Source organism: Pygocentrus nattereri, chromosome 14, assembly GCF_015220715.1.
Source record: "Pygocentrus nattereri isolate fPygNat1 chromosome 14, fPygNat1.pri, whole genome shotgun sequence".
Taxonomy (NCBI): Eukaryota; Metazoa; Chordata; class Actinopteri; order Characiformes; family Serrasalmidae; genus Pygocentrus; species Pygocentrus nattereri.
The window spans coordinates 24,254,393-24,265,780 of NC_051224.1; the positions used below are offsets into that span (position 1 = coordinate 24,254,393).

The 11,388-nt window shown below is 39.3% G+C and overlaps 2 protein-coding genes across 5 annotated transcripts in view; both read left to right on the forward strand.

The window, feature by feature from the left end:
* kat7a (K(lysine) acetyltransferase 7a) overlaps nt 1–1,364 on the forward strand; it is a 28,561-nt gene extending 27,197 nt beyond the window's left edge. For all 3 annotated transcript variants that reach the window (XM_017715460.2, XM_017715461.2, XM_017715463.2), the window contains one exon: nt 780–1,364. In XM_017715460.2, coding sequence (XP_017570949.1) covers nt 780–878 — 99 coding nt within the window. In that variant the 3' untranslated portion in view covers nt 879–1,364. The remainder of the gene's footprint in view (nt 1–779) is intronic.
* Nucleotides 1,365–5,646: 4,282 nt separating this feature from the next.
* Nucleotides 5,647–10,620, forward strand: zgc:113090 (uncharacterized protein LOC553741 homolog). 2 transcript variants are annotated; one of them, XM_017715499.2, is made up of 4 exons: nt 5,647–5,709; nt 5,813–5,934; nt 8,722–8,936; nt 9,513–10,620. In XM_017715499.2, the coding sequence occupies exons 3-4, from the start codon at nt 8,753–8,755 to the stop codon at nt 10,397–10,399; spliced, it is 1,071 nt and encodes a 356-aa protein (XP_017570988.1). In that variant the 5' UTR covers nt 5,647–5,709; nt 5,813–5,934; nt 8,722–8,752; the 3' UTR covers nt 10,400–10,620. The 2 variants fall into 2 exon arrangements, with proteins under 2 accessions (XP_017570988.1, XP_017570987.1); XM_017715498.2 differs by having other exon boundaries at nt 5,648–5,709; nt 8,719–8,936.
* Nucleotides 10,621–11,388: the final 768 nt, after the last annotated feature.

Below are 11,388 nucleotides of genomic sequence, written 5' to 3' on the forward strand. Positions count from 1 at the left end.
TTCTTAATTCAGGCTTAAATCCTTCACATACCTTATAGTAGACATAGCCTTGTTTAATTGGTAAGGCGTTTAAGTACGAAAGTCCAGAGAGGCTGTGAGCTGTGGCTATAATTTTCTGGATTTTTGTTCTGGAAAATTGTTATCCTGAGATAACAAATTAACTTGTTATTTCAAGATAATGAGTCAGCTAACAGACTAAAGATGTAATAGTTAACTCGTTTTCTCAAGATAATGAGTCAGTTAACAGCCATGTAAAATTAATTATCTTGTGATCGCAAGATATCCGTTTTTTTTAAGGTGACTAGATAATTAACTTGTTATCTTAACATAACAGTCCAGATAAATATATTATCACCTCTCTGGACTTCTGTATTTAGGATAACCAATTAATAAATACAACTAGGAAAATATTTCCCAAAAAGGATCAACAGATTCTAAACAAAAGGAACTGAGAAGATGCTATAGTAAGTTTTATATCTATATTATATCCAGATTTATCTGAAAACAAATAAGCATATTGGAATAATGGGCTGCCATCCAGTTAGATAAGCATTTCTGTACATTTTATGTAGTTAATCTTTACCAACTGTTGTTGTTTACAGGCTCTCTGTAAAATCTAATGTCTTTTTGTTATTCGTGCAGTTTAGTGTTCTGACCACACCCATCAATACTCAGAAAAGAGTGTTGTGACAGTATTCATCACAGTAATGATAACATGTCATAATATTTCCCAGCCTTAGTCCTAGTACATCACACTGACATGCTAACGCTGTCTCCAGGACCTGATTGATGAATGGAGATCCAAAGAGTTGAAGCGTGGAAGCAGCAAGACCATCGACCCCACAGCTCTGAAATGGACCCCACCTAAAGGAACATAGTGGCTCTCCAGTGTCTCTCCCACGCTTCTTCTGCTGCTCTGTGGTCACTCTAGAATAGTTTCTTGCATAACAAGCTGTAGTCACTGTCTCCGCTACAGCCAGCATGTACTCACAGCTCACCGTGTCATGTAAAAGGCTAGTTCAGTGCTCCCGAAATCCCTGCACAACATTCCGCTCCCTGGAATTGATGGGCATGGCAAAATTTTCGATTTCACCCCTGTGGACAGAGGGGTACAGGCTGAATTACACAAATCAGAAACGGCCAAAGAAGTAAATATAGAAAATATTAATTATTACTAAATATTGAGTGCTCTGTGGAGTGGGGTTCAAAAACTTAAAAACAAGCGAATATCTAAAGGGCAGTTCCACCAATTTTTCACAATTTCTACATAATGAAATGGTCAAGATGTAAACCGAGTCATTCAGAGCGGTTTGGTGTGAAATTCCTTTGTAGAGAAACTTACAGAGTCAGAACTGTTCACAGTGGTGGTGATAGGAACCAGACGTCCACCTCTAAAAGCTCCCTCACAGAAAGTTCCTACATGAAATGGTTATGAATTCACTGCCTGATGACTGAGACGCTATTTTATGATAGTTTTGAGAAGGTTTTGGCCTTAAACTCCATTCATCGTGGAGGGATACATAATATGCAGGGCGCTGTGAGACAAAATAGTCCCCAAAACTCAGTATTTCAGATTTTCCACTATTTTTCCATCATCAACATTCCTGGTGGTTTTGGATGGTAAATAAAACGTCTGTTTTTGTGTTGTAGTCATGGTGACCCCTGGTTCCTATCACAACTACTGTAAAGACATCTGAGTCTCTATAGCTACCATTTAACACCAAACTGCTTTGAATGTGAATGTGCTATTGTTAAGATACAAGCCTGTTACAACAGAAGAAACCTTTTCAGTGTTATATAGAACCCTTTTCAAAAAGGTCCTGTAGAGAACCCTCAGAACCATCTAGAACACTTTCTTCATTGATCTGAACCATTTTACAATGCAAAGAACCCTTTATGCTCTCTCTGCGTGTTTCATGCCAAACCCCCACAGATAACATCCGCCTGTCTCCATAGAAATGAATGAGGGGTAAAATGACAGTTTCCTCGGTTCACTTTAGTGTGAATAAATAAAAGGGACAACAGTAGGGGAATAATGCAGGACTCTGGAACACTGAGCTGGCCGTATACGCACAGCTAACGCTTCAGCAGTAGCAATATTACTACTTTTATTATCAGTGAAACAGCCAGTAGAGCACTGTCAGTGCAAAACTGTGGAACCGAGTGGAAAACATGGAACTACAGCTGCCACTGAATGTTCAGCCCTGTTACTGACGTTCACCATTTCAACACTTTAACAGCATGTTTCCTTTAGCTACCTCTGTTTTTACTGTGAGTTTTACTACGTTTTCAAATCTTACGTGTGCGCTTTGGTCACTGAAAGGTTCTGATGCTTTACTTAATAATGACTAGATGAGCTAAGCAGTTCTTTAAAAGAGGTTCTCATTGTCTGTGCTGTATTTATTTTACGACATAAATAGAACTGAGGTCAGAATTAAGGGCCTGTAGGAAGGTTCTAGATTGATTAAAGGTCTATTATAGCTAGAGATAACTCATTGCACAGTGTTGGGATGTAGCAGCGGGTTCTCCACCTTAACCTTTAACATCACTTTTTGGGCATCGCAAAGGTTTGTGCACCCCTGGCCAAGTGTTTTTTGTTGATTGTCTAAGAGAGAGAACAAGATCCAATCCCATTTCTTCTTTTTGCCCGTACCCCTTGTTTTCGAGTGTCACCCTAACCCTTTGGAACTGAGTTACAGGGCAGTGGTTGAAATCTTCCCTCTGAAATGGGACCCTCAAATAAAAAGAGCATCCCTTCATTAACAGCTACTAGCACTGCTCTATAGGAGGCCCTGCCAGGCTGCAGTGACAGCAGGAGGGTAAAGTTCAGCTCCTCACTGCTGGGCTTTAGTTACATTTAGGGCATCATAGGCCTTCAAAGAGGGGGGCAATTATTTATTATCACCCACCCCTAATTCTTCAGTGATTTGAAGCTGAAGTCAGATATTCACCAGCTTCTTGTTCGAATTTTCCTGTTCCACCTTAAATGGAACAGCAGTTACATTCTGGTGCTTCAGGAGTCAGAACTGCTGGACTATTTAAGGTGGAATGGGAAGTTTATCTAGCTAGCTACAGAGACATTAGCACGATATGAACTATTATTATTGTAACTTTTTAACAGAAAATTTTCACATTTGTGGGTTTCTTTGGTCTTTCTTTTTTTCTCCAAACTCTTTTTCTCATAATACCCCTCCCCTCTATCTCAACAAGAATCGGGACACCCAACCCCTAGAGATGAACAGGCAAAACACAGGGGTAGGGCTAAGTGATAAGGGTGAGGGGTGAAATGGAACTAGGCCTAAGTGAACACATCCTCTGTAGAGAACTGATAGATATGCTGATATTTAAAGCGCTAAATGACCTTAAAGCTCCTGAATGTGTGTCTGTTTATGATCTTAGATCTGCAGATTCTGACCTTCTGAACACCTTCAGTAAAAGGTGTTCTGATATTTTCCTATATTCATTTTTTTAAATTAATACTCATAATTTCATGTGTTACTGTTAAGCTTTATTGCTTGTCTGTTAAGCACTTGGAGCTGCTACCAGCATAAAAAGATTATTATTAATATTATTTTGTTTTTTCCCAATATGTTAAACTCAGAAAATTAATAGAAATTGTGCACTAAAATCTACAAAAAAAAATCCATATTTAAGTGTGTTAACTTAAATATAAAGATATATGATATCTTAGCTTATTTTTAATTTTAAAAAATCAACATAACTTGCGGTTTTACCTGGGGGTGTTCAAACTTTTGCATATGACTGTATAACAGTAATTATTTGATTTTATGTTTCTAGGTATGTTTTTAGGTTTCATTTGTATTAGATGAAGATTGTATTTTAGATATTAATTATACTTATTATTATTATTATTATTATTATAGTTAAAAAAAACATATTTGTTATTAACCTAGCTGAGTTTTGTTAACTTGGACCCAGATATTCTGTCGTAATGACAGACAGTGAAGTGCTGTAAGTGGCAGCTCTGGTCACTGAAGCCCTTCTTGACTGAAGTGTATATGTATTGGTTGTTTGTGGTTGTACAGTAGAATCCCTCACTTCCTCTGAACTCTCCTAATGCACTAGTCAGCACTGTCTGCACAGCCAAACGCCTGCCTGATGATGATGTCAGTATGTTGTGCAGCATTTTGCTCTCGCTTCCACCCAAATAAACTCCAGTCAGATCTAAACCTCTGAGTCTTGGTTTGTTTGTCTGAGTAACCATCATCTGGTTTAGCATCACTAGCCAAGTTTACATGCAGCCTCATAATCAGTTAATAATCTGAATAATAGCTCAATCAGAATAGAATACGTCCATCTAAACACCTCGGTGTCTGTGTTTACATGCAAAGACTTTTGTCCACTCTGATTGAATATCCTGATTATAGATTCAGACTGAGGTGTTTATTCTCACTCTACTCAACAATCTGATGGAAAATCTCCATGTGTGTATATGTATACATGTATATGTATATTTGTGTGTGTGTGTGTGTGTGTGTGTGTGTGTGTGTGTGTGTGTGTGTGTGTGTGTGTATAAATGGCAGCCCAGTTGTGGAATCAAACTAAGAGTCCACGTGAAAAGCTCTAACTATGGGAGGCAAATCCAGCCAGAAAGGAAATGAAAATGAAAAAATGTTTCTTTTTCCAAACATCTGCGCAAATATCCTTTGAAAATGAAATGAAATGCTATTTGCAATTTCCTTTTTCACATGAGCGCGAGCCGTTTGTGACAGAAATAAAAGTAAATTGAAAACGCCGATTTGTCATTTCATTTTAGTCGTTATTCTGGTTTTTCACAGTCAAATCTAAAATGAAAAAGCTAACAGACAAAAAAAAACATGAACTTCACTTCGCTTTGGCTTTTCTTCATGACCACGCAGAATTCAAAAAAGTGTCAAAACTAAAATCAAAACGCAAAGTTTACTTTATTTCTTTTTCATAGCAATTGGCTGCAAATCTGAAAAATTAAAATGAAAATGCAAAATGAATAAATCAACAGCAAAGTGACAGTTCGTGATTCCGTTTTCGGCGCTGAGGCGCTTTAATTGTCAGAATGAAAAGGAAAATGAAAACGAACATCAGCGCCACCTGCTGGAGACTCACTTTTCATTTTCCAGTTTTCTTTTTTCTTTTTCTAACTGACCAACATGCAAATATATGTTAATTAGCACTAGGCGGGGCTACGGGGTACATTTTAGGACACCCACAGCTGTCCGAGGAAAGACACGTCATGTCTCAGAGAGAAGGTATCAGACCAAACGGCCTCAGAAAAAACTGTGAAAATGTTACACTGGCATTTATATCGAGATACACGATCATACGAACCAGTCTGTGCTCGACCAGGCTTGCGTTTGGTCTGATACCTTTTCTCTGGGGCCGTTTGGTCACCAGATCTGAGACATGACGTATTTTTCCTCGGACGGCTGAGGATGTCCTAAAATGTACCCCGTAGCCCCACCAAGTGCTAATTAACATATATTTGCATGTTGGTTGGTCTGTTAGCTTTTTCATTTTAGATTTGACCGTGAAAAAAACAGAATAACGACTAAAATGAAATGACAAATCGGCGTTTTCAATTTATTTTAATTTCTGTCACAAACGGCTCGCGCTCATGTGAAAAAGGAAATTGCAAACGAAGGCATTTAATTTCATTTTCAATTTTCGGAGGATGTTTTTTGCGCAGATGTTTGGAAAAAATGGCAAAAAGAGGTTTGCATTTACATTTTATTGTTTTCATTTTAATTTCCATTTTGGCTGGATTTGCCTCCTATGTCGTAACTCGGTATAACGTGTTTGATTTACCGCCTGCCAGCCTTAAATTGGGAATGAAGTCCTGATTAGGGGGATTCCAGTGCAATCTGGCAACCCGAGCGGGAGGAAGCACGTGGTCGCGGAGCAGGAAGAGGAGCGACCAGCACAGCGCAGGAGGAGAAGGTAGGAAAATAAAACCATAATAAAATCATAAAGGGAGGAATTCTGATCGCAGAGAGGAGCTTCAGCAGAAACGCAGCGCTCAGAGTCTCAGCCAGAGCTGAGAATCAGCGCTAACCAGAGTCTCTGAGAGCTGAGGCTCCTCACACACTCAGATATTAATACAGCTTATTATTATCATCCAGACACAGAGAGCAGCGCAGAACAATCACAATACCAGCACTAATAATAACAACATCATAACAATGATGATGACAGAACAGTCACTACCATGATCATTATAGTACTAATAATAACAGTCAGTATTACAAGGATAATAATAATAATAATACTGGTACTTATAATAATAAGTCATTATCATCAGCATAGTAACAACACAGTAAGCTAAAACCATAAGAACAGTTTGCTGTTGTTGTTAGTAGCACTAGTATTATTATAGTTATAGTAGCAAAAGTAAAATTGTAATGATAATAATGTTTGTTGTTGTTAGTATTAGTATTATTGTGCTAATAGAACTACCAATAATAACAACAATCAACTTTAGCGCCAGTACAGTTTACTGTTTTGTTATTACTGTTGTTACTGGTGGACATTTTTTCAGTAACACAAAAACCCGCAGCATTTTAGATGTTGAACAGATGGCTGTGAAATGTCTTAGAAAGCTGTGATAGCATCGAGAATTGAGTAAGAATAATATTATATCCATAATGCCTCATATTTCAGGTGATCAAACCTCAAGACAGATGACTATTACTGGAAATAGACAATTATAGCATTTTATTTCGCATTGAATAACTTATTATATTATATATATATATGTGTGGGTGTGTGTGTGTGTATATAGATATAGGTATAAATAGATAGATATAGATACCTTGTATCTCCAAAATGGTAACTTTACAGGAGAAAGAAAAAACCTAATTTAATTTTAATGTAAGTCAATGGAACCAGATGGTTTTTCCAATTAATTTTTGGTCGTTTCTTTCTTAGTCCATTCATCATGAAATTTACATATAATGGAAAGGTAATGAGTATTTTCAAATTACACTACTTACAAAAATTTAGGGATATTTGGCTTTCAGGTGAAAATTATGGAAAACGTAAGAAGTTCACACTACAGTGATATTAAATCATGGAAGTAGGATTTAAGTAGAAGCATGCAATGGTGATTTCTCAAATCTCAAACAATTGATCAGAACAAAAGCCAACAACAGTGATGGGTACACCCCAACAAAAAATGTCAATGTCTCAATAACTTGTCATGTGCCCTTGAGCATCAATTACAGCCTGACAACGACGTCTCATGCTGTTCACAAGTCGACTTATTGTCTGCTGAGGCATGGCATCCCACTCTTCTTGAAGGGCGGCCCTCAGGTTATTGAGGTTCTGGGGTACAGAGTTACGAGCCTCTACATGGCCACTCAGCTGATCCCATAGGTTTTCTATGGGAGAAAGTGCAGGCCACTCCATTTGAGGTACCCCAGTCTCCAGCAGCCGTTCCCTAATGATCCGACCTCGATGAGCTGGAGCATTGTCATCCATGAAGATGAAATTAGGCCTGTCACTGTGTGCAAGTGTAGGGCAGTTCTGTATTGACTAAACACACCTGCCCACACTGTAACACCAAAACCACCACCTAAGGGCTCGTCTGGTGCCAACAGTGGCCGATGCATAGCGCTCTCCTTTATGTCTCCAACATTGTTGGCGGCCATCGTTTCTGCTCAGCGTGAATCGACATTCAGGTACCCTTGCAGGTTGTCTAACACGCAGACCACACTGATGTAAACTGTTTTGAATGGTCTGACGTGACACTGGGGTGCCTCTCACCTTCCTTAAATGTGCCTGGAGTTGTGTGGCGTTCATCATCCGGTTCCGCAGGGCACTGTTCACGATGAAGCAGTTATCAGTGTGGGATGTGGCCAAAGGACGTCCACTTCTATGCCTTTCTATGACTCTTCCAGTCTCTCTGTATCTCTGTTGCAACCTGCTGATGACACTCTGGGACACGCTAAGCGCAGTGGCCACTTCCGCCTGAGAACCTCCTGTTTGAAGCCTCACAATGGCGAGGTACTGTTGATCAATTATTAGGTGTCGTCTTGGTCTCATGCTGTCAAAATGTGAACAGCATGATGAGGAGGACTGTTTAAATGCCTATTCAGACTGAACCAGGAGACGTGTTGGTCGATTCATGGATCAAACACCTGTTGTGAGTTTTGCTGTTAAGCTCCTTGTTAGAGAACAGCAAGTTGTGCAAAAAGTACTGAAACATTGATCTCAGGTTCATCCTGAAATTTCACATGAAAGCCAAATATCCCTAACTTTGTATAGCAACTAACTTCGTGTATATAAAAAAACTGAAAAATGGAGACATGAGGTTTTCTTCCAACAACAGCAATATATGTACATACTTATGTATATACAGTGTAAAAGCTATTATTGTGAATTCCTGTGAATGTATTCAGAGCTGTTGATTGACTGTGCTGGATACTGCAGCCCTGCAAATACAGACGCCTCACACAACAGATAAGAGACGACAGGGTGATACAAAAGAGGAGCAGCCTAAAATGCACTGCGTTCAGAAAGCCCAGAATGCTGTCTGGTTAGATAACTGTTGTTTTTCTTTTCTCAGGCTTTATGATACAGTTTTGAGTTGATATAGAATAAATGATGCACAAATATATTGAGCGTGGTTCTGTCAGCGGTGTTGACTTTAGGATGACTTTAGAATTTAGGATGTTAGTTTTGACACATGCATATTCAGTAGATGTTCATATTTCTGCCCATCAGCAGATCCTGTGACTGAGGAAGCTCTAAACTGAAGATGACTCAGATGGACCTGCTGGTCACTAACGTGGCTGACCTCTTGGCCACTGCCGTACACGAAGTTCTGCGTCTGATGGGTCAGGCCGTGTCCGAGTACAGAGAAGAGTCGGCCAGAATGCGGCAAGAGAACCAGAAACTACAGCGTAAAATGGAGGAGCTTCAAAAGAGGCTGGACGTATCAGGTCTTTTATTGTGTTTCACAATAAATAGTGTGTCACTATGAGAGAAAGGCTGTTTGGCTGTTTAACTGACAAACATATTAGAAATAAAATTTTGTATGATTTGTTTTATTTATGTCACTGTAAAGAAATTCAGAACTGGATAAATCACTGTTGTTATGATTTTTGAAGGCTGTGTGTAGAGGGTTTCCTGTCTGTAGTTGGACACCAACAGTTGCAGGCAAAAGTTTGCATATTATATTGATTTTCTGAGAGTGACTGAGAGACACAATTAAATAGTTTCTTTTTTTTATGCAAATTTTAGTGCAAAATTTCTGTTTATTTGAGATGGAGTCTAACATAATGGGAAAAAAGTGACATAAAATATAAAATGTGCCATAACTTTCACGCAGGTCAAGTTTTGTTATTTTTTCCCCCAATATGTTTAATAAATGAGTGCCCAGACTTTTGCACTCAGCTAAATAATGTGTTGACTTGTCGATGTTGTAAACTGTGTTGTGGGGGGTATTTGTAGACAAATCTACTCAAGTTTTGTTCCCTAAAATCCAAACAAACGCTAACAACTTCCATGTCCTGCAGACACAGTGCAGCAAGTCTCATCCTCTGGATCTGCTGAAGCGTCTTCCTTCGAGGTGCATCATCAGCAGATGCTGGGCTGTAGACTGGAGCAGGAGCCGATGGTCTCAGAGGAGGAGCATAAACATCCTGAATCGCAGAACCAGTCATTTAAAGAGGAGAAAACAAGCGAAATCCAGCTGGAACCAGAAGAACAGGCTGTAAACACCGAATGGCTCTCTAAACCCACATCTCCAACATGTAACTCTTCTCCAAAGAGCAAGAGACCTTTCTCAAGGCAGAGGAAATCCACCCCAGCTTCACCAAACATCTCTGCAGTGCTGGAAAACGGTGAGTTTGAAATGCCACGGTGTACGATTTCAAATAACGTTAAAATGGAGTTAAACCCAGAGCCTCCAGAATGTGTCCTAGCAGGCCAGTCTGATGGATTCATGCCAAATGATGCTGTCTTTAACCGTATGACTCTAGAAGATGGACAAAACCAGCAGCCCTACAGCCCAGGCCACTCTGAGCACGGCTATATTGTACAAGAGCAGTATGTCTTACCGCATACAAACATCCTTAGCTCCAGAGTGGACAACATGCTGGATATTCCCAACCCATCCCGCTTAAACATGAGGAGAGAAAGCTTGCACGCCTGCCACATTTGTGGCAAAACGTTTGCGACGTCCTCCAGCCTCGGAGCACACTTCGTATGCCATTCTAACGAAAGGCCCTTTGCATGCAAGTGCTGTAACTTCAGGTTCAGCCGTCTGGCAGATCTGAAGAAGCACGAACGCATCCACACCGGAGAAAGACCGTACAACTGCAGCCTGTGTGGAAGGAGGTTTAACCGCACGGAGAACCTGCGACGCCACCTGAGGAAAGTCCACCATGGAGCGATGCTCTAGAGAGTGGACTGACCTGTCCAGGCTCTGGCCACAAATCCATTCTATTGCAGATACTGTTGCTACAAGATTTAGAGAACATTAGCAAATATCCCACTTAACACAGTTTATATCACAATACCTACATTTAGAGCCGGTTATTCATTCAGCCTCATGAGAAACTGTAGAACAGACTCAGTTTATATCACAATACCTACATTTAGAGCCAGTTATTCATTCAACCTAATGAGAAACTGTAGAACAGACTCAGTTTATATCACAATACCTACATTTAGAGCCAGTTATTCATTCAGCCTAATGAGAAACTGTAGAACAGACTCAGTTTATATCACAATACCTACATTTAGAGCCGGTTATTCATTCAGCCTAATGAGAAACTGTAGAACAGACTCAGTTTATATCACAATACCTACATTTAGAGCCAGTTATTCATTCAGCCTAATGAGAAACTATAGAACAGACTCAGTTTATATCACAATACCTACATTTAGAGCCAGTTATTCATTCAGCCTAATGAGAAACTGTAGAACAGACTCAGTTTATATCACAATACCTACATTTAGAGCCAGTTATTCATTCAGCCTAATGAGAAACTATAGAACAGACTCAGTTTATATCACAATACCTACATTTAGAGCCAGTTATTCATTCAGCCTAATGAGAAACTATAGAACAGACTCAGTTTATATCACAATACCTACATTTAGAGTCGGTTATTCATTCAGCCTAATGAGAAACTGTAGAACAGACTCAGTTTATATCACAATACCTACATTTAGAGTCAGTTATTCATTCAGCCTAATGAGAAACTGTAGAACAGACTCAGTTTATATCACAATACCTACATTTAGAGCCAGTTATTCATTCAGCCTAATGAGAAACTGTAGAACAGACTCAGTTTATATCACAATACCTACATTTAGAGCCGGTTATTCATTCAAACTAATGAGAAACTGTAGAACAGACTCAGTTTATATCAGAATACATGTATA

Coding starts and splice junctions, on each gene's coding strand:
- zgc:113090 (XM_017715499.2), top strand. CDS start 8,753: ATGACTCAGATGGACCTGCTGGTCACTAACGTGGCTGACCTCTTGGCC. Junction 8,937..9,512: donor AAAGAGGCTGGACGTATCAG/GTCTTTTATTGT, acceptor CATGTCCTGCAG/ACACAGTGCAGCAAGTCTCA.